Source organism: Doryrhamphus excisus, chromosome 14 (assembly GCF_030265055.1).
Source record: "Doryrhamphus excisus isolate RoL2022-K1 chromosome 14, RoL_Dexc_1.0, whole genome shotgun sequence".
NCBI lineage: Eukaryota > Metazoa > Chordata > Actinopteri > Syngnathiformes > Syngnathidae > Doryrhamphus > Doryrhamphus excisus.
This window is the reverse complement of record NC_080479.1, coordinates 17,635,791-17,659,208: the sequence shown is the minus strand read 5'-3', so window position 1 is coordinate 17,659,208 and position 23,418 is coordinate 17,635,791. Positions and strand designations below refer to the sequence as shown.

Below are 23,418 nucleotides of genomic sequence, written 5' to 3'. Positions count from 1 at the left end.
GATAAAAACATAACTGGAGTCAAAAGCTGAAGACTAAGAGCATAAAATAGGACTAAAAAGATAAAAACATAACACTGGAGTTAAAAGCTGAAGACTTAGTGCAAAAAATAGGACTAAAAAGATAAAAACATAACACTGGAGTTAAAAGCTGAAGTCTAAGAGCATAAAATAGGACTAAAAAGATAAAAACATAACACTGGAGTTAAAAGCTGAAGACTAAGAGCATAAAATAGAACTAAAAAGATAAAAACATAAGAAATGATCAGCCTATTTCATTTTAATTATTTTTAATAAATTTTTTGTCACACTCCCTCTTCTTGCTTTTGCTTATTCTAGCGCTACTTAAATCCAAAGGTCAATCCGAGTTATTTTTCAACTTGTCTAAAAATTTTGGATCATATCTGTATTAGCTCCATTTGAATATTTTTGCTTCACTTTATCATGTTTTTTAAAAAAAAATACAAAATAAATAATACAATACAGCCTATAAATTAAGCATAAAGTAGCTAAATGAACAAAAATACAAATTGAAGGCATTCAGAAGATGCATTCAAAGACATTGGGATAATATGTAGTATTCTACACTATACAATAGCCCCCACAGGAAGTACTGTACAGAACAGAAAGTAACAAAGAACTCTTCACTGCGATTCTGTGATATGAGAAAAATATTATTTTAGTAGCATAGAGTTGTTGTCGTTTTTTTTTAATTGTAAGATCATAAGAAAGTAAACAAGTGAAGTAGAATAGTTTCATTTTTCACTAAATGACCTTTATCATAGTATCTCATTCTGATCACTTCCAAACAACCTGCGATACTGGTCAAAGGCAACAAAAGTACCGACTCAACTGGTTTCAGGAAAGCCCAGAATTCCCCATTAGCAAATTCCATACTCCTTTTGTGTCAACAACCTGCATTTACTTGTACTTAGTAACTTTGGATTAAACCATTTTATTCCCAGCCTTAGATTCCCATTCTAACGGCTCAAATTCAACCTGTATTTATATCCGGATGGCCGCAGGTGGTAACTTTACACCTGCATGGAAAACAAAGAGTGTTTTTTGGAAAACAAAAAGTTTATTTTGATCCTAATATAATTTAACAATTAAAAATCATAATTAATTATAATAAATTAAAATAAATGTTTTTTTTATTTTAATTTGAATCCTAATATAATTTAATAATTAAAAATAATAATAATTATAATAAATTAATAATAATAAAAAATAAATGTGTTTTTTTAATTTAATCCTAATATAATTTAATAATTTTAAATAATAATTAATTATAATAAATTAATAATAATTTAAAATAAATGTGTTTTTCATTTTAATTTGGATCCTAATATAATTTAATGATTAAAAGTAATAATTATTATAATAAATTAATAATAATTTAAAATAAATGTGTTTTTTAATTTAATCCTAATATAATTTAATAATTAAAAATAATAATAATAATAATAATAAATTAATAATAAAAAAATACATGTGTTTTTTAATTTGAATCCTAATATAATTTAATAATTTAAAATAATAATTAATTATAATAAATTAATAATAATTTAAAATAAATGTGTTTTTCATTTTAATTTGAATCCTAATATAATTTAGTGATTAAAAGTAATAATTATTATAATAAATTAATAATAATTTAAAATAAATGTGTTTTTTTAATTTAATCCTAATATAATTTAATAATTAAAAATAATAATAATTATAATAAATTAATAATAAAAAATAAATGTGTTTTTTAATTTGAATCCTAATATAATTTAATAATTAAAAATAATAATTAATTATAATAAATTAATAATAATTTAAAATAAGTGTTTTTTATTTTAATTTGAATCCTAATATAATTTAATAATTAAAAATAATAATAATTATAATAAATTAATAATAAAAAATAAATGTGTTTTTTAATTTAATCCTAATATAATTTAATAATTTAAAATAATAATTAATTCGAATAAATTAATAATTTAAAATAAATGTGTTTTTTATTTTAATTTGAATCCTAATATAATTTAATGATTAAAAGTAATAATTATTATAATAAATTAATAATAATTTAAAATAAATGTGTTTTTTAAATTTAATCCTAATATAATTTAATAATTAAGAATAATATTATAATAAATGAATAATAATTTAAAATAAATGTGTTTTTTTTATTTTAATCCTAATATAATTTAATAATTTAAATTTATAATAATTAAAAATACATGTTTTTTATTTTAATCCTAATATAATTTGATAATTAATAATAATAATTAATTATAATAAATTAATACTAATTTAAAATAAATGGCAACAAAAGTACCGACTCAACTGGTTTCAGGAAAGCCCAGAATTCCCCATTAGCAAATTAGCAATTCCATACTCCTTTTGTGTCAACAACCTGCATTTACTTGTACTTAGTAACTTTGGATTAAACCATTTTATTCCCAGCCTTAGATTCCCATTCTAACGGCTCAAATTCAACCTGTATTTATATCCGTATGGTCGCAGGTGGTATGTCAGATACTCCAAAAGGTAAAGTTGAACATCGTAGATGTAGTGGAAGGACACAGCGAAATCCGAACAGCAACCTGGACCCTAAGGAAAGAAAGAAAAAAAATTAATTTAATGGCAATATTGCAAAAATATATATAATATATATACTAATGAAGTCAATGAAAAAGCATTAAAGTTTCACTGACTCATGGGTACTTTGCAGAAAACTCAAGCTTCACTGACTCACGGGTACTGGAGTATGACACAAGTTCCACCGACTCACGGGTATTTGTGGAAGACCCGATTTTTACCGTCTCACAAATACTCATGGAAAACTGGAGTTTCCCTGAACCACACAAGACTCAAGTTTCACTGACTCCCGGGTATTTCTGGAAAACTCAAGTTTCACAAGTACTTGCAGCATAGTCGAGTTTGATTAACTCGCGGGTACTCACAGAAGACTCGAGTTTCACTGACTCACGGGTACTGGAGTATGACACAAGTTCCACCGACTCCCGGGTACTTGTGGAAGACTCGATTTTCACTGTCTCACGAGTACTCATGGAAAACTCGAGTTCCCCTGACCCACACAAGACTCAAGTTTCACTGACTCCCGGGTATTTCTGGAAAACTCAAGTTTCACAAGTACTTGCAACATAGTCGAGTTTGATTAACTCATGGGTACTCGCAGAAGACTCGAGTTTCACTGACTCACGGATACTTGACTAAGACTACGACTCAAATTTTACTTTCACAGGTATCCAAGGAAAACACGAGTTTCAAAGACTCCCGGGTATTTGTGGAAGACTCGATTTTCACTGTCTCACGAATACTCATGGAAAACTCGAGTTTCACTGACTCACGGGTACTTGACTAAGACTCAACTTCCACTGTCTCACAGGTAGTCGCAGAACGCTTTTAGACTCGAGTTTTACCCTCACAGGTATCGAGGAAAACTCAAGATTCAAAGACTACCGGGTACTTGCATTTCCCTGACCCACAGAAGACTCGAGGTTCACTGACTCACGGGTACTTGACTATGACTCAAAGGTAGTTGCAGAACACTTAAGACTCGAGTTTTACTCTCACGGGTATCTGAGGAAAACTCGAGTTTCAAAGACTCACGGGTATTTGTGGAAGACTAAGTTTTCACTGTCTCACAAGTACTCATGCAAAACTCGAGTTTCACTGACTCCCGGGTATTACACCATCATACGAGTACTCGCAGCATTTTCGAGTTTCATTAACTCACAGAAGACTCGAGTTTCACTAACTCCCGGGTATTACACCGTCATACGAGTACTCGCAGCATCGTCAAGTTTGATTAACTCACGGGTACTCACAGAAGACTCGAGTTTCACTGACTCTCAGCTATGGACAGGTACCAAAGGAAGACTCAAATATCACTCACGGGTACATAAGATTGATTCAACTGATTCACGGGTACTTAAAGACTCAAGTTTTTTCTTTTTAAACTACAATTTCACCTTTCGCGGCCTCACTGTTTTACGTTTTTTTTAGTGCAATTTTGCATGTTATGTTTGGGTTTTTTTTTTGACAGTGTATGAACACGTATTGTGTTCTGCATCCTGATTGGCTAAGGGACTGTAGAACATGGTCAATCAATTTCCTCAGCAAGTATTAAGGACGCAAAAACGCTACAGCCGAGTTTCAGATCATTTAGGTTTGCGCATTTGGAAGTGGGCGCTGAAATAAGTTTGGCATGGCTCTGAAGGTTCGGTTTTAACAGTTTTTTTTTTATAACACGGCTCAATAAAAATCAAACTTCCTTATATGGGCACGCCTGGGTACTACCTGTTAGCTGTAGAAGCTGAGTGTGACCAATCACAGCGGAGTGTGCGTGCAAATTGAACAAATTAAAACAGACCGAATTGGAAATCCAAAGAAATACAGCTTGAATAGGTGCAGATTCTGGAAGATCTATACAAAGGGCCGAAAATAAGCATAAGAAAAATAAATAAGAAAAATAAACACGTATTAGCATCATTAGCACCAAGGTCACATAAATCCCCCCTTTCCATTTCCATAGTCGTCTCGGGCCATTTTTGGTGTTGATTTTTTATTTATTTTTTTTGTTTTAAAATGTGCCACAAAAAAAATTAAAAAAGTGCCGCAAATGGTCCGCCGGGCCGCACTTTGGACACCACTGTTTTAGTTAGAGTTGGATAACATAGGCAAATATGTTACATGAGTGCCGCAAATTTGGAAGTGGGCGCTGAAAGAAGTTTGTCATGGCTCTTTTAACACAATAAAAGCTCAATAAAAATCGAACTTCCTTATATGGGCATGCCCGGGTACTACCTGTTAGCTGTAGAAGCTGAGTGTGACCAATCACAGCGGAGTGTGCGTGCAAATTGAACAAATTAAAACAGACCGAATTGGAAATCCAAGGAAATACATCTTGAATAGGTGCAGATTCTGGAAGATCTATACAAAGGGCCGAAAATAAGCATAAGAAAAATAAATAAGAAAAACAAACACGTACTTATGCTGTACTTACTTGAATGGGAGGGTAGTACTCGTAAAGCAGATGCCAGGGTTTTTTCTGGGTCTGTACCACCAAGTAACGTTCTGGAGGGAAAGGGTGGAACGTATGCCGCCCGTTCCCATCTCTGGTGTCTACCGGTTCCACCTTCATGGCCTCCATGCATTTCCCCAGAGATAAGTCCTCCGTGGAAGAGTAGGGTGTGCAAGCTCCGGTGGCGAAGCCTCGGATGAACCTTCTCAGCGCTTCCTTACTGAGGACGTAACCCGCTCCGCCGCTCATGTAGCCTTGACCCACGAAAGGCCTGAACCTCCTTCCCAGGTACAAAGGTTCCTCGCTGTCGAGCTGCGACACCATACGGCGAAGGTTTTCCACAATCACGTACGTGTCGTCGTCGGCTTTTAGGAACCAGTCCGCATCGTTTAGGTGGTGCTGGTGGATGTGGTGAAAGGCCTGGATGGTCTTCCGGAACAGGTTTTCCCTGCCCTCGCTGACGTTCAGCTCGACAGTCGGGAAGTCCGTCTTAACGGAACTCATGTACAGCACCGTGTCGCAACGCTCCGCCCAGGTTTCCTTAATGTGCTTGGTTCGGGATTCCAGGTTCTTGGGGCTCGTCATGATCCAACACAGAATCCGGGTGCTTTGTGAAGGATTAGCTTGAGAAGTCAACTTTACACCTGCATGGAAAACAAAGAGTGTTTTTTGGAAAACAAACAGTTTATTTTAATCCTAATATAATTTAATAATTAAAAATAATAATGAATTACAATAAATTAATAATAATTTTAAATAAATGTGTTTTTTTAATTTAATCCTAATATAATTTAATAATTAAAAATAATAATTAATTATAATAAATTAATTATAATTTTAAATAAATGTGTTTTTTTATTTAATCCTAACATAATTTAATAATTAAAAATAATAATTAATTATAATAAATTAATAATAATTTAAAATAAATGTGTTTTTTATTTTAATCCTAATATAATTTAAAATAATAATTATAATAAATTAATAATAATTTAAAATCAATGTTTTTTATTTTAATCCTAATATAATTTAATCATTAAAAATAATAATTAATTAAAATAAATTAATAATAATTTAAAATAAATGTGTTTTTTATTTGAATCCTAATTTAATAATTAAAAATAATAATTATAATAAATTAATAATAATTTAAAATCAATGTTTTTTTTAATTAATCCTAATATAATTTAATAATTAAAAATAATAATAATGAATTAATAATAATTTTAAATAAATGTGTTTTTTATTTTAATTTGAATCCTAATATAATTTAATAATTAAAAATAGTAATAATAAATTAATAATAAAATATAAGTGTTTTTTAATTTAATCCTAATATAATTTAATAATAAAAATAATAATTAATTATAATTAATTAATAGTTTAAAATAAATGTGTTTTGTATTTGAATCCTAATATAATTTAATAATTTAAATTTATAATAATTAAAATAAGTGTTTTTATTTTATCAATATATAATTTGATAATTAATAACAATAATTAATTATAATAAATTAATAATAATTAAAAATAAGTGTTTTTTATTTTAATCCTAATATAATTTGATAATGAATATAATAATTAATTATAATAAATTAATTATAATTTAAAATAAATGTTTTTTTATTTTAATCCTAATTTAATAATTAAAGATAATAAATTATAATAAATTAATAATAATTAAAAATAAGTGTTTTTTAAATTTTAATCCTAATATAATTTAAATTAATAATAATTTAAAATAAATGTGATTTTTATTTTAATCCTAATATAATTTGATAATTAATATAATAATTATAATAAATTAATAATAATTTAAAATAAATGTGTTTTTTATTTTAATCCTAATATAATTTAATTTAAAATAATAATTTAAAATAAGTGTTTTTTAAATTTTAATTCTAATACAATTTAATAATAATTTAAAATAAATGTGTTTTTTTATTTTAATCCTAATATAATTTGATAAATAATAATAATAATTAATTATAATAAATTAATAATAATTTTAAATAAATGTGTTTTTTATTCTAATATAATTTCATAATTAAAGATAATAATAAATAATTATAATAAATTAATAATAATCTAAAATAAGTGTTTTTAAATTTTAATCCTAACATAATTTAAAAAAATAATTAATTATTATAAATTAATAATAATTTAAAATAAATGTGTTTTTTTTATTTTAATCCTAATATAATTTAATTAGTTTAAAGTCGTATATTTACGAGAACCACGTCAGAAATATTCAAGGATAAAGTTGTTAATTTACGAGAATAAATTCATAACATCACATGTCATACGTGTCAAAGAGAAAATGGAGCATAGCTTTTATTTCGAACGTGGCAGCAAAACACAAACAAATTAGCATCATTAGCACCAAAGTCACATAAATCCCCCCTTTCCATAGTCGTCTCAGGCCATTTTTGGTGTTGATTTTATTTTATTTTATTTTTTAGTTTGCTTTTAAAATGTGCCGCAAAAAAAAAAAAAGTGCCGCAAATGGCCCGCCGGGCCGCACTTTGGACACCACTGTTTTAGTTAGGGTTAGGGTTGGATAACATAGGCAAATATGTTACATGATGATGATCAACATCAGTGCAGTTTTACTCCACAGAAAACTACAACAACATTTTTTGTGAGTGTGTGCGTGTAGTGTGTGCATGTGTGTGTGTGTGTGCTTGTGTGTGTGTGCATGTGTGTGTGTGTGCTGTACTGAAGAAGGCGGGCAAGTCATTGTAAATGACAAGTCAATATTTGAAAATACTTACCTTTGTTTCCACGTTGATCTCCTTGACCGGACGTCGGCCGGACATACGGCGTATATCTCTTAGACGAGTCCAATCCCAAAAAACATCGCATGGACAAAAATCCCATCAGCAATCCAGCGGTGAAGAGGACACGAGGCATTGTCTTTCACAAATCAAACGTCCTTGACAAGGTCAGCTTCCAGGACGGATGAACGGACGGACGGTGCTGACATTACAGTCACATTTGAAGCTGAAGCTCCTCACGGCATCTGAAGACAACAGACTGATCTCTCACCTGCTTTGTCATGCAGGTGTTTCCACTCAGTGCCACAAACCAGGAGGAGGCGGAGCTTCAAGATGGTGGACAAAAAAAAAAAAAGATTTCAAGGTAAATATCCTGCACAGGGTCGGACTGGGACCAAAATGGGGTCCTGACAGGCCTAAATCAGCACTTTCTTGTTGTTAAATATGGTCTATTATTGTCAAAAATATGCATAATTATGTCAATTTTAAATATATTTTGTCTAAAAATCATCATTTTCAAGCATAAAAGTAACTAAATGAAGTAAAATGCAAAGATAAGACATCCAAAAGACTCATTCAAAGACGTTGTGATGATATGTAGTATTATAGTAAATGTAGTATGTAGTATCCTACACTGGCCGCTAGATGTCAATAATGTTACTGTAATGTTTAGTGACACCAAAGATCAGGAAGTTGTCAAAATAAAACACAGAACCAAAGTAAAGTACAAGGAAAGTACAACAAGAAAGTGGAATAATATCTACAAAATGGTACAATTCTTACATTGTATTATAAATATCCTAAATTAGTGCTTTGTTGTGCTTGAATATGGTCTATTATTGTCAAAAATATGCATAATTATGTCAATTTTAAATATATTTTGTCTAAAAATCAACATTTTCAAGTATAAAAGTAACTAAATGAAGTAAAATGCAAAGATAAGACACCCAAAAGACTAATTCAAAGACGTTGTGATGATATGTAGTATTATAGTAAATGTAGTATGTAGTATCCTACACTGGTCGCTAGGTGTCACTAATGTTACTGTAATGTTTAGTGACACCAAAGATCAGGAAGTTGTCAAAATAAAACACAGAACCAAAGTAAAGTACAAGTAAAGTACAACAAGAAAGTGGAATAATATCTACAAAATGGTACAATTCTTACATTGTATTATAAATATCCTAAATTAGTGCTTTGTTGTGCTTGAATATGGTCTATTATTGTCAAAAACATACATAATTATGTCAATTTTAAATATATTTTGTCTAAAAATCAACATTTTCAAGTATAAAAGTAACTAAATGAAGTAAAATGTAAAGATAAGACATCCAAAAGACTCATTCAAAGACGTTGTGATGATATGTAGTATTATAGTAAATGTAGTATGTAGTATCCTACACTGGCCGCTAGGTGTCACTAATGTTACTGTAATGTTTAGTGACACCAAAGATCAGGAAGTTGTCAAAATAAAACACAGAACCAAAGTAAAGTACAACAAGAAAGTGGAATAATATCTACAAAATAGTACAATTCTTACATTGTATTATAAATAAACTAAATTGGTGCTTTGTTGTGGTTAAATATGGTCTATTATTGTCAGAAATATACATAATTATGTCAATTTTTAATATATTTTGTCTAAAAATCAACATTTTCAAGTATAAAAGTGACCAAATGAAGTAAAATGCAAAGACAAGTCATCCAAAAGACTAATTCAAAGACGTTGTGATGATATGTAGTATTATAGTAAATGTAGTGTGTAGTATTCTACTCTGGTCGCTAGGTGTCACTAATGTTACTGTAATGTTTAGTGACACCAAAGATCAGGAAGTTGTCAAAATAAAACACAGAATCAAAGTAAAGTACAACAAGAAAGTGGAATAATATCTACAAAATAGTACAATTCTTACAATGTATTATAAATAAACTAAATTAGTGCTTTGTTGTGGTTAAATATGGTCTATTATTGTCAGAAATATACATAATTATGTCAATTTTAAATATATTTTGTCTAAAAATCAGCATTTTTCAAGCATAAAAGTGACTAAATGAAGTAAAATGCAAAGATAAGTCATCCAAAAGACTAATTCAAATACTTTGTGATGATATGTAGTATTATACACTGGCCGCTAGGTGTCAGTAATGTTACTGTAATGTTTCGCGACACCAAAGATCAGGAAGTTGTCAAAATAAAACACAGAACCAAAGTAAAGTACAAGTACCAAAGTACAACAAGAAAGTGGAATAATATCTACAAAATAGTACAATTCTTACATTGTATTATAAATAAACTAAATTAGTGCTTTGTTGTGGTTAAATGTGGTCTATTATTGTCAAAAATATACATAATTATGTCAATTTTAAATGTGTTTTGTCTAAAAATCATAATTTGTGTTTAATGTTTAGTGATACCAACTAACCGGAAGTAGTCAAAATAAAACACAGAACCAAAGTAAATTACAAGTAAAGTACAATAATAATAATAAATAATAATAAAGTACAATATCTATTTGACTAATTCTTATTTAGTCATTAATCATTAATCACGATCGAAGCAAATAGAGACACAACAAAAGTCAGTTTCCCCTGCGCTTTTCTTCCGCTGCAGCAGGGGGCGACATATTACAATATTTTCCTAGTCTCCGGGACCGGAAATGTACTACAGTATCACATCCGGGACAAGCCGCAAGGACGTTAGTTAAGTAACTTTACTACCGTTTGCTACTATAAATTGCCGTGTTGTGTTAGTAGTATTTATTATCCGAGTTAACGATGAGTAGCCATGTTTCTAAAGTATGTTCGTTGTACAAAAGGATTCTTGTACTGCATCGCTTGATGCCGATACATTTAAGAGCGCTGGGCGACCAGTACGTGAAAGAAGAGTTCAGAAGACACAAGACTGCTTCTCCGCAACAAGCAGACAATTTCATGACAGAATGGCAGGTAAATACTCCATTAGAACATCGCACTCTATTTCTGTTTTGTATTCTAATCATCACGATGTGGTTTTGATACATTTGCTGTATTTCCTGTCATTTCCGGTATTGACATATACCGAGTGTGCAGTGTCAGGACATTGCCACAAGATGGCGGAAAAGCGCCAACAAACAGCTCGTATTGTGGTCCTTCGGCTTGGGTTTTTTTCCCACTCAAGTACTTTTTATTTTGCATTTTTGAAAATATTTCTGTCTTTTCATGCCTGTTTGAAATGTCTACTTTCCCTGACGCTGTGAATATATGCAAAATACAAAAAAAATAGGCCACAGATATGTGATACAGACAGCTATATTATTAATTGAAATTATTTTTTAAAATTTATATTTAAATTATTTTTAATAATAATTAAATAATGTAATTTATGTAATTTAAATTATTTAATTTAAATTGTGTAATTATTTAATTTAAATTATGTAATTATTTAATTTAAATTATTTTTTAATTTAAATTTAAATTATTTTTTAATTTAAATTTAAATTATTTTTTAAATAACAATTAAAAAAAATAATTTATTTAACATAAATAATTTAATCATTTAATTTAAATTATTTAATTATTTAATTAAAATTATTTTTTGAAATGTAAATTATTTTTTAAAATAATAATTGCATAATTTAATAAGTATAATATATAATATGTATAAGTATAATAATAATAAGTATTCCGAACCTGGAGTCTTTGCATTGGAATTGGTGGAATCTTGAGGCAACAGGAGCTTCTGTAGAACCTCGGAAGGTCTTTCTATAGGGTCTATACCCCCCCCCCCAAATCCACCCACCCTTACAGTCAACTCAATGCTATTTTCCACATTGCACATATTTTAAATAAGGGGGGGAGGCTGATATTGAAACCAAAACAATATCATCCATATGTTATTTTCAATGATTTTCCCACACAATATCTGTTCTTTTTCCTAATATTTCTTTCTTTCCCACATGAGTTGAATGAAATAAATGTGTAAATACGCCATCTGGCATGTGACATCAGCATCTGCCATCATTGTGTCAACGAGTGAAAGAGGCAGTAATGAGCAAGCACAGAGTAGGCATAAAATAAATATGCATATAAAGATCAATTAGAATTGACTGTGCCTTCCATTGATACGGTTTGACCTTGTGTTTTAGTTTGGTTTGGTTGTGGGGGGCCATTTAGTGACAAACGTTTATCAAACTTAACATGTTGATACGGTAAAAGTTGCGGACAATGTAGTTGTTGTGACCATGAAGGAGTAAGATCTCGATATGCATGGAGGACGTATGAAAAAATTCAAAATTTAGTCCAAAATTAATACCAGCAAAATTTGCAAAAGACACACGTTAGCTGTATGGATGACACACAAAGACGTACGAAGTAGGGATCGACCTATATGGGGTTTTTTTTTCAGGCCGATACCGATTTTTTTTTTTTTTCCACCATCTTTAACCGATGGCCGATTTTGCTTGGGCCGATATTTGTGGCCGATACTGCTTTTGCTCCCTCAATTTACATGAAAAAATGACAATGACAATTAGCAGTATCGGCCACAAATATCAGCCCAAGCAAAATCGGTCATCGGCTAAGGATGATGGAAAAAAAATTGGTATCGGCCCCAAAAAAAACGTACGTTTTCGTGTGTCGTCCATACGGCTAACGTGTGTCTTTCGCTTGGGCCGATTTTGCTTGGCTGATACTTGTGGCCGATACTGCTTTTGCTCCCTCAATTTACATGAAAAAATGACAATGACAATTAGCAGTATCGGCCACAAATATCGGCCCAAGCAAAATCGGTCATCGGCTAAGGATGATGGAAAAAAAATTTGGTCGATATTTGTGGCCGATACTGCTTTTGCTCCCTCGATTTACATGAAAAAATGACAATGACAACAAATATTTATTGACAATTAGCAGTATCGGCCACAAATATCAGCCCAAGCAAAATCGGTCATCGGCTAAGGATGATGGAAAAAAAATTTGTATCGGCCCCAAAAAAAACGTACGTTTTCGTGTGTCGTCCATATGGCTAACGTGTGTCTTTCGCTTTCGCCGATGTTGCTTGTGCCGATATTTGTGGCCGATACTGCTTTTGCTCCCTCAATTTACATGAAAAAATGACAATGACAACAAATATTTATTGACAATTAGCAGTATCGGCCACAAATATCGGCCCAAGCAAAATCGGTCATCGGCTAAGGATGATGGAAAAAAAATTGGTATCGGCCCCCAAAAAAACGTGCGTCTTCGTGTGTCGTCCATACGGCTAACGTGTGTCTTTCGCTTGGGCCGATATTTGTGGCCGATACTGCTTTTGCTCCCTCAATTTACATGAAAAAAATGACAATGATAACAAATCTTCCAGATATCAAGTTTAATCAAATTTTTGTTGAAATGTAGCAGTATCGGCCACAAATATCGGCCATCGGCTAAGGATGATGGAAAAAAAATCGGTATCGGCCCCCCAAAAAACCATATCGGTATTTCATATTTCATTCAACTGCCACATAAACGTTCCATCTCATGTTTGTCACTAATGACTAGGGATCGACCGATATGGTTTTTTTCCATCATCCTTAGCCAATGGCCGATTTTGCTTGGGCCGATATTTGTGGCCGATACTGCTTTTGCTGCCTCAATTTACATGAAAAAATAACAATGATAACAAATATTCCAGGTATCAAGTTTCGACAAATATTTATTGAAATGTAGCAGTATCGGCCACAAATATCGGTCTAAGCAAAATCGGCCATCGGCTAAGGATGATGGAAAAAAATCGGTATCGCCCCCCCCCCCCCCCAAAAAAAAAAATGAGATGGAACATTTATGTGGCAGTTGAATGAAATATGAAATACCGATATGTTTTTTTTTGGGCCGATACCGATTTTTTTCCCCCATCATCCTTAGCTGATGGCAGATTTTGCTTGTGCCGATATTTGTGGCCGATACTGCTACATTTCAATAAATATTTGTCGAAACTTGATACCTAGAATATTTGTTATCATTGTTATTTTTTCATGTAAATTGAGGGACCAAAAGCAGTATCGGCCACAAATATCGGCCCAGGCAAAATCGGCCATTTTCATAGAATTATTTGTGGCCGATACTGCTTTTGCTCCCTCAATTTACATGAAAAAAATGACAATGATAACAAATATTCCAGGTATCAAGTATTAACAAATATTTATTGAAATGTAGCAGTATCGGCCACAAATATCAGCCCAAGCAAAATTGGTCATCAGCTAAGGATGATGGAAAAAAATGGTATCGTGGTATCATATTTCATTCAACTGCCACATAAACGTTCCATCTCATGTTTGTCACTAATGACTAGGGATCGACCGATATGGTTTTTTTCGGGTCGATACCGTTTTTTTTCCCCATCATCCTTAGCCGATGGCCGATTTTGCTTGTGCCGATATTTGTGGCCGATACTGCTTTTGCTGCCTCAATTTACATGAAAAAATAACAATGATAACAAATATTACAGGTATCAAGTTTAAACAAATATTTATTGAAATGTAGCAGTATCGGCCACAAATATCGGTCCAAGCAAAATCGGCCATCGGCTAAGGATGATGGAAAAAAATCGGTATCGCCCCCCCCCAAAAAAAAAAAATGAGATGGAACATTTATGTGGCAGTTGAATGAAATATGAAATACCGATATGTTTTTTTTTGGGCCGATACCGATTTTTTTCCCCCATCATCCTTAGCTGATGGCAGATTTTGCTTGTGCCGATATTTGTGGCCGATACTGCTACATTTCAATAAATATTTGTCGAAACTTGATACCTAGAATATTTGTTATCATTGTTGTTTTTTCATGTAAATTGAGGAACCAAAAGCAGTATCGGCCACAAATATCGGCCCAGGCAAAATGGGCCATTTTCATAGAATTATTTGTGGCCGATACTGCTTTTGCTCCCTCAATTTACATGAAAAAAATGACAATGATAACAAATATTACAGGTATCAAGTATAAACAAATATTTATTGAAGCAGTATCGGCCACAAATATCAGCCCAAGCAAAATCGGTCATCAGCTAAGGATGATGGAAAAAAATTGGTATCGGCCCCCCCCAAAAAATGAGATGGAACGTTTATGTGGCAGTTGAATGAAATATGAAATACCGATATGGTTTTTTTCGGGCCGATACCGTTTTTTTTTCCCCATCATCCTTAGCCGATGGCCGATTTTGCTTGTGCCGATATTTGTGGCCGATACTGCTTTTGCTCCCTCAATTTACATGAAAAAATAACAATGATAACAAATATTCCAGGTATCAAGTTTCGACAAATATTTATTGAAATGTAGCAGTATCGGCCACAAATATCGGTCTAAGCAAAATCGGCCATCGGCTAAGGATGATGGAAAAAAATCGGTATCGGCCCCCCCCCCAAAAAATGAGATGGAACGTTTATGTGGCAGTTGAATGAAATATGAAATACCGATATGGTTTTTTTCGGGCCGATACTGCTTTTGCTCCCTCAATTTACATGAAAAAATAACAATGATAACAAATATTACAGGTATCAAGTTTAAACAAATATTTATTGAAATGTAGCAGTATCGGCCACAAATATCGGCCCAAGCAAAATCGTCCATCGGCTAACGATGATGGAAAAAAAAATCGGTATCGGCCCGATCCTTAAAATCTGTTCTTCTGTGATGGGATGCTACGTAGAAAATACAACCACATGTACTTGACCTTGTCGGGTGTGCAGAGGTCGCCTCATACTATAATGCTATTGTAAACACTGGTGCTGGTGTAGCTGAGAACGTTAACGTTTTGAAATCCATATTTGTATTTATGTTCTTGTGTGTGTGTGTGTATCTCGACACCTCATTCCGTTCCAAATAGAACTCCGTAAACACGTTTTATGTCATCACGGGGAAAGCCTGATTTCCAATTCAATTAGAGAGCGCCGATGGATGGAAAATCACCCGGTAGTAAATCGGAGTAGATTGCAGCTGAAATCCAGAGAGGTGCGTTTGTCATTGCGCTCGGCGTCAAACACCAACACGGGACGTCGGAGTCGAATTAGTATGCCTCGTGACGACGACAAATGTTGCCAGACGGGATACTGTCCCGCAAGTTATCATGGTTATATATATGACAGAATTATTGTCGATGTTATTTTCAGCCCAAATGAACCACTGATGTAATGATAATATATCATAATAATAATGCAAGTGAACCCTTTCGAATATAATAAAGTTTATATCAAATAATACCACGTCACGCTTCCAACTTAGCTTTTGTGACAGCTCAAATATTAAAATAACTATCAACATAAATGACACAAAAAAGGGTTGTTTTACATCAAAATAACAATTTATTTACTAATTTCCCAGTGTGTCTGAACCTGTATGTATTTGTTAACATTTCCATACAATGCGTAACCTGCATTAGGTGTCAGTAATGTTACTGTAATATTGGGCGAGACACACAAGCACCAGACTTGGTTGACTTTTATTGCAGGTTGGAATGACCTCAAAACAGGCACAAGCAGTAGTTTGTAAAATAAATATAAAAAAAAATGCGACTTATACTCCAGTGTGACTTATGTATGTTTTTTTTGTACCTACTTATGCATGTTTGGCCTTTTGCGACTTATACTCCAGTGCAACTTATGTATGTTTTTTTCTACCTAATTATGCATTTTTGGCCTTGTGCGACTGATACTCCAGTGTGACTTATGTATGATTTTTTTACCCAATTATGCATTTTTGGCCTTGTGCTACTTATACTCCAGTGCGACTTATGTATGTTTTTTTTGTGCCTAATTATGCATTTTTGCCCTTGTGCGACTTATACTCCAGTTTTTGGCCTTGTGCGACGTATACTCCAGTGCGACTTATGTATGTTTTTTTTCTACCTAATTATGCATTTTTGGCCTTGTGTGACTTATACTCCAGTGTGACTTATGTATGTTTTTTTGTACCTACTTATGCATTTTTGGCCTTGTGCTACTTATACTCCAGTGTGACTTATGTATGTTTTTTTCTACCTAATTATGCATTTTTGGCCTTTTGTGACTTATACTCCAGTGCGACTTATGTATGTTCTTTTAACATAATTATGCATTTTTGGCCTTGTGCGACTTATACTCCAGTGTGACTTATGTATGTTTTTTTTAACATAATTATGCATTTTTGGCCTTGTGCAACTGATACTCCAGTGTGACATATGTATGATTTTTTACCTAATTATGCATTTTTGGCCTTGTGCTACTTATACTCCAGTGTGACTTATGTATGTTTTTTTTGTACCTAATTATGCATTTTTGGCATTGTGCGACTTATCCTCCAATGTGACTTATGTATGTTTTTTTAACATAATCATGCGTTTTTGGCCTTGTCCGACTTATAGTCCAGTGTGACTTATGTATGTTTTTTTTTTAAACCTAATTATGCATTTTTGGCATTGTGCGACTTATCCTCCAATGTGACTTATGTATGTTTTTTTTTTCTACCTAATTATGCATTTTTGGCCTTGTGTGACTTATACTCCAGTGTGACTTATGTACGTTTTTTTTTTTTCTACATATTTATGCATTTTTGGCCTTGTGCAACTTATACTCCAGTGTGACTTATGTATGTTTTTCTTAACATAATTATGCATTTTTGGCCTTGTGCGACTTATCCTTCAATGTGACTTATGTATGTTTTTTTCTACCTAATTATGCATTTTTGGCCTTGTGCGACTAATACTCCAGTGTGACTTATGTATGTTTTTTTTAAACATAATTATGCATTTTTGGCCTTGTGCAACTTATACTCCAGTGTGACTTATGTATGTTTTTCTTAACATAATTATGCATTTTTGGCCTTGTGCGACTTATCCTTCAATGTGACTTATGTATGTTTTTTTCTACCTAATTATGCATTTTTGGCCTTGTGCGACTAATACTCCAGTGTGACTTATGTATGTTTTTTTTAAACATAATTATGCATTTTTGGCCTTGTGCTACTTATGCTCCAGTGCGACTTATGCCTGTTTTTTTTTCAAACCTAATTATGCATTTTTGGCCTTGTGCGACTTATACTCCGGAGCGACTTATAGTCCAGAAAATCCGGTACTTTTCCAGCTATATACTCTCTATCTGTTCCAATAAATTCTGTAACGTTCATGTTAGTACGCCGCTGTTTTCATATGATTATTAGCAGAATATGTCACACTATGTTATCGTACAACCAAACGCCTAACAAACTAGTCCATATAAAAAATCAAACATCCAAACAAAGCATCTACATTGGTGACTCTGCCTGTGAGAAGAACGAATCCTGGTTATTTTCAGATTGAATTGAATATTGCTGGAGTGTAACAAAACGTATTTATTTCAGCTGTAAAGATCAGCCTTGGGCAAGATGTTTGTCCTTGGTAAAATACTTAACATAATCACATTACATGCTGGACGGAGCTTCACAAATACGCCATGTGACTCGTTTGTGCCCACGATGAGAGCATTCTTATAAGCCAGAAAGCTCTCTGAATGGACACACAAGACATTGGCCGTGTGCTCGTTCTAACACTCCTATTTCATCAATTCTGACTAATTCCACATTGACTATTGTACTGGGTCCGTTATTCGATCTTGGACTGCGTACAAAATTACTACATCCTGTCTAATTGTGCAAAACATTTTGGTCTGCATGTGTATTCTTAAGCAGGAGGACCTTACAGGCATTCCAATCAATACACGATTGCCTTACTAATACTTTTCATGCTTACTGTGCTCCCAACTCCTTTGACATCAACCAACAAGCTCCTCCCTTGTCATTCCGGGCTGCTCCCTCACCTTTCTTAGAATCATCCTTACCCCAAGTCCATTACGGTCTTGTACAGGTCTGCAGTCTTGAGGTCAGCTGTTTGGTCCTTATTTTTATTTTTTTATTTTTATTTTTTTTATTTTTTTAAATTTTTTTAAAATATTTTTTAAAAATTTTTAAAAAAAAATTTCAATTTTTTTCAAATTTTTTTTGATTTTTTTAAAATTTTATAATATTTTATTTCTAATTACAACCCAAAGCATTTCAAAATAATCTGAGCCGGCAATTTTTTTTACAAAAAAAAATTATGAATAAAAATAGTGTTTGAATTCTAACATCAACATGTAGAATTATGGAAAAAGTCAAAATATTTTGGGATGTAGGAAATTATTATCCTGAATGTTTTGACGCTGGAATGGGAAAAACGACACTGGTTTCAGTGGGAATGTTTGGGTCAAATCATGAGAAATTCAGTGAAAATTAGAGAAACAACCTAAATATTCTGAATGAGCCGAATGTTTTGGTTTTGGGATGAAACATTTGGTGCCTTGGTTAGCATGTTTTTGGGTTTAGGTCCAAATTTCACACCAAAATTTTATTTCGGTTTAAGTACAATATGACACGTTTTTGTTTGTTTTTTTTAACTCAAAACCCCAAAGATGTCTTTTTGTGTTTTTTAAATTTTTTTTTTTTTAATTCCAAAATTTATACATAGCTTTTTTGTGACTTAAAAAAATATGCTGCTAAAACATAAAACATGAAAACATTATTTTTGAAAAATTCCAACATTTTTTTTTTCTTAATATTTTGACTTATACAATTTTTGACATGCAAATTCGACACAGAAATGCTTGAGGGTGGAATTGAACATTCTCTGACAAAAAAATACCCATTGAATTGATTGGAATTTTCCACAGTTATCAATTGTTTCAAACCATTCCAACACCAAACATTCCGCTCATTCAAGACACGTGGGTTATAATTTTCAACATTCCAAAACATTTCTTAAAGGATTTTTCCAACTCCCCAAAAAAGGAGTAAGTAATACGAGTGTAAAGGAGACTACAGGGGTGTTATTTCATGTCTGGAGGGCTCTAATCGTGTTAAAAACCATATTTAGAAGGTTGTAAAATGAAAATATTCCATATACAATTAAGGAATCCTACTTTGTGATCGTGTCTGGAACCAACTGTGTTAAACAATGGATCACAGTACTTTTACTGTTGCATTTCTGCATACATATTACGCAATACTGTCCAACATGGTAAAGCGTTTTTTTTTTCATGTTTTTTTCATGTTTTTTTTTCATGTTTTTTTTTTCATGTTTTTTTCATGTTTTTTTTTCATGTTTTTTCATGTTTTTTTTCCATGTTTTTTTCATGTTGTTTTCATGTTTTTTTTTCCATGTTTTTTTCATGTTTTTTTTTTCATGTTTTTTTTTTTTTCACAGAACTACAAGGACATTCTGCAATCCCAGATCCTGGAATCATCCGGGGACCAACGCACCTCACCGAGGTTTGGGATCGACATGGCTGAGGAGAAACTAAGCGACTTCCAAGATGAACAGATAGGCCAACTGTACGAGCTCCTGCTCGAATCCACTAAACCCAATAGGCAATTTCACATCCAGGAGGACACCAAATGAACGAGCATTCAATGCGTACCAGCCTCCATATCGGACTCCATACACCGCTATCAGTTTTACAATTCAAAACTCCAAATATTCAGAGAAAAATGTCATAATACTACAACAAGAAAAGTCGTACTCTATGTAGTATTCTGGTCACTCTGGGCATCATGTCATGTTATGAGACATGACATTAGATCACATGACCTTCCACAACTGCATGGAGACTAGCTACTGAGCCGGCAGAACCAATACTGAATGGAAAAGCTAAAAAGTTTCTCCTCTCGTTTTGTGTGGAAGTGGTAAGATCTGTGCTTCTTTTTCCTTCTTTCCCTTTCGGCGTTTCAAAAAACACTTATAGAATAAGTAAACCGGAGAGGCTAGTTAGCTTGCTACGCTAGCAGGGATCGTCTATTTTTGATCCGTAGCGTGCTAATGTGATGTAAACAAAGAATAATAGGAGTGTAAAATAGAATTTTGGTGTCACGAGCAGGCATGCAAATTTATGATATTTGGTTTGTGGGTGGAAAATATGCTAACAAAATATTGACGCTAAAGTATATATATAACTTTGCAGTATTTTCAAAATATTTCAGTGGCCCTAGCATACTTTCATTTATCACCGTGTGCTGAATTAATCTATTTAAAGAGACAGTACATGATATTAATAAATGGTACAGACTTTACTGGTTTTTGTTGATATGAAAATCTGCTTGGGTTTTAGTGGTTTAGAGTCACGATACCGTGTTTTTTTTTAGCTTTCAAAATTGCTGCTAAATATTATAAAATTATTCACGACGTACGCTGCTCTCTTGACTGCTTGCTTGTTTATCCGTTTATCCCTTTAAGTGCTTGTGCTTTCAAATTGTCATCTGTTTTTTTTATAAAATGGGATTTGTCGAGCTTTTAGCCGAGGTTATTCTACTTAGGTGTGATTATGGATAGTGGGCCGGTTACCGTAGCAACACAGACACACCCCAGCAATGATATGATTAATTTTTTAAAAACGGGCTGTAACCAATTTAACGGGGATGCAAAGACAAAAAAAAAAAGCTTTGCCTATATAGTACATTGCGCACCATTTTGTCATCAATTTATTCCTCTTTTACTTTTTATTCCACTTTATTCTTTTGTGTGCTAACTCTTCCCAGATTCCTCAACTGATTCAAAACAATCCGGCTTCAAAATGTTCAGCTGAATATTAGCCATCAGGACCCACATTTATTGTCATTTCATATTCACTGTGACGATTTTCCCATTGAAAATGAATGGGGAATTTATTTGGCGCCCCCTACTGGTGTAAAAAAAATTTCCCATTACTTAGAGTGATTGTTTCCCAACCACATAGTTTTGATTCCCGCTCCAATTACTCAACATGTTTATACATTGCGACATTTATAGCGTTATGATTTAACATGGATACAAAAACACTACAGCCGAACGATGCCAGGACGAGTCACTTTGTTGTGTGCGGTGTCAAGACACAAGAATTGATGTTCCGTCGATCAAGGGTTTGAAATTTGGGAGTGAAATCGACCAATTGTGAGCCTTGTAAACCCAAATGCCCGTACCAATCTAAAGCTTTTTAAAGCACCACCCATTTTTTATGGCATGTTTTGCAAGGTACAAATAGACAGGAAGTCGCACATACGGCGGACATGTTTGTTCTGGCTGCTTCAGTGGGGTCGGAGGTGAAGTACAACAAAGGCGGGAACACCAGCCAATGGGCAAAGGGCAGCATAGAAAACAAGGAAAGGCAAAGGAGCAATGATTCTCAGTTGATGAATCGGGACCCAAAATTGTGGAAGAATTCTGGGTGGGTTGCAGACAGGAAGTAAAAAAAAAAAAAAAAATTGTGTATATAATTTCCGGTGTGTAACCTGTTCTTAAAGTTTGTACCCTGCATCGTATACAGTAGTGCAGCTAAGCTCTACCTCAGAACGCTAAACTCATCACACAACAACTTAACACCCATAATAAGTATACAAACAAGCACCAATACAAGTTTAAAATGGAAGATAAGATAAGATATGCCTTTTTCGTCCCTCAGTGGGGAAATTTGCAGGAAAAAAATATTTAATTATAAAAATTATAAAAATTATAAAAATTATAAAAATTATAAAAATTATAAAAATTATAAAAATTATTTCATATATTATATTATTTAAAATATTATTTAAATATTTTCCCGTAATGCATTGTTGGTGTCTGCCAGTGTGCTGCAATGATATCAGCCTCCCTCTGGGATGTGATGTTGTTTTTCAGGCTACAAATGGCCATGGTTCCGCACTTTGGACACCCCCTGGATTAAGAGGCGTGTCCTTTAGACTTTTGTCCATGTAAGCGTGTGCACGGAAAACAGAAGTTGTTTATAATAACTCGGAAGACGAATGTGTCCCGTTTTGGTGCCAAGCTGTGGTCAAAGACGGGGGGGGGGGGGGTTGAGAGGCTTTTAAGAATATTAGCTGATATTAAAGTGCTGTGTGAGGGACAGTAATAAGCGGAACTCAATGTTTTTTTTGTAGCCATTAGAGGCTACCGATTATTTATTTTTATTTTTTAGCATTCAGTGAACAGTTGCAAACATCGTGAGGTGTGTTTATTCACAACGAATAGTAATGCTTCTTTCAGGCCGAGCGATGATGTCGTTATTTTTCCATTATTATTCACGCGGAAGTGCAAAACTCTTCTGTCCGGAGAGACAAGCGTGCTGAAGCAGTTAAGTTATGCAATCGTAAGAACGCTCAAACGTCACAATGGTTGTTCCGACAATGGTCACGTACGTGAATGACGTATGGATGGAATGAGTACACGATACCGTCCACGAGGTGTTTTCCCGGTATCGTGGTTTCGATATTTGTCATGAAACAACATGCTTCAAGTAGTGGACACGGACATAAATACTAATTTTATTTTCATAATATTACTTTATTCCCAATATTAGGGAAGCAATATAGCAATACAAGCAATATATTCTGCTTGTGAACGGGAGTTTTGCACAAAACAAGGGAAGCTGACGTCATCGCAGTTCTCCAATGAATGCGTTCCTCAGATGCAATGCCTTATGGAACAACTTAAAATAAATAAATAAATAAATAAATCAGAGTGGTTAGTGCACAGACCTCACAGCGAGGAGACCAGGGTTCAATTCCACCCTCGGCCATCTCTGTGCATGCGTGGGTTTTTCTCCGGGTACTCAGACTTCCTCCCACATTCCAAAAACATGCTAG

At 33.1% G+C, this 23,418-nt stretch overlaps 2 protein-coding genes across 2 annotated transcripts; one reads left to right on the top strand and one right to left on the bottom strand.

Moving 5' to 3' along the window:
- Window positions 1-1,936: 1,936 nt before the first annotated feature.
- Window positions 1,937-8,132, bottom strand: c1galt1a (core 1 synthase, glycoprotein-N-acetylgalactosamine 3-beta-galactosyltransferase 1a). Its single transcript, XM_058047136.1, has 3 exons — window positions 7,813-8,132; window positions 5,021-5,682; window positions 1,937-2,601 (listed from the first exon to the last, which is right to left on the bottom strand). The coding sequence occupies exons 1-3, from the start codon at window positions 7,949-7,951 to the stop codon at window positions 2,470-2,472; spliced, it is 933 nt and encodes a 310-aa protein (XP_057903119.1). The 5' UTR covers window positions 7,952-8,132; the 3' UTR covers window positions 1,937-2,469.
- Window positions 8,133-10,483: 2,351 nt separating this feature from the next.
- Window positions 10,484-23,418, top strand: sdhaf3 (succinate dehydrogenase complex assembly factor 3). Its single transcript, XM_058047137.1, has 2 exons — window positions 10,484-10,761; window positions 20,012-23,418. Exons 1-2 carry the CDS (start codon window positions 10,591-10,593, stop codon window positions 20,204-20,206), a joined length of 366 nt encoding a protein of 121 aa, XP_057903120.1. The 5' UTR covers window positions 10,484-10,590; the 3' UTR covers window positions 20,207-23,418.

Coding starts and splice junctions, on each gene's coding strand:
- c1galt1a (XM_058047136.1), bottom strand. CDS start 7,951: ATGCCTCGTGTCCTCTTCACCGCTGGATTGCTGATGGGATTTTTGTCC. Junction 5,683..7,812: donor AGATCAACGTGGAAACAAAG/GTAAGTATTTTC, acceptor TTTTCCATGCAG/GTGTAAAGTTGACTTCTCAA. Junction 2,602..5,020: donor AGTACTACCCTCCCATTCAA/GTAAGTACAGCA, acceptor TTCTTTCCTTAG/GGTCCAGGTTGCTGTTCGGA.
- sdhaf3 (XM_058047137.1), top strand. CDS start 10,591: ATGAGTAGCCATGTTTCTAAAGTATGTTCGTTGTACAAAAGGATTCTT. Junction 10,762..20,011: donor ATTTCATGACAGAATGGCAG/GTAAATACTCCA, acceptor TTTTTTTCACAG/AACTACAAGGACATTCTGCA.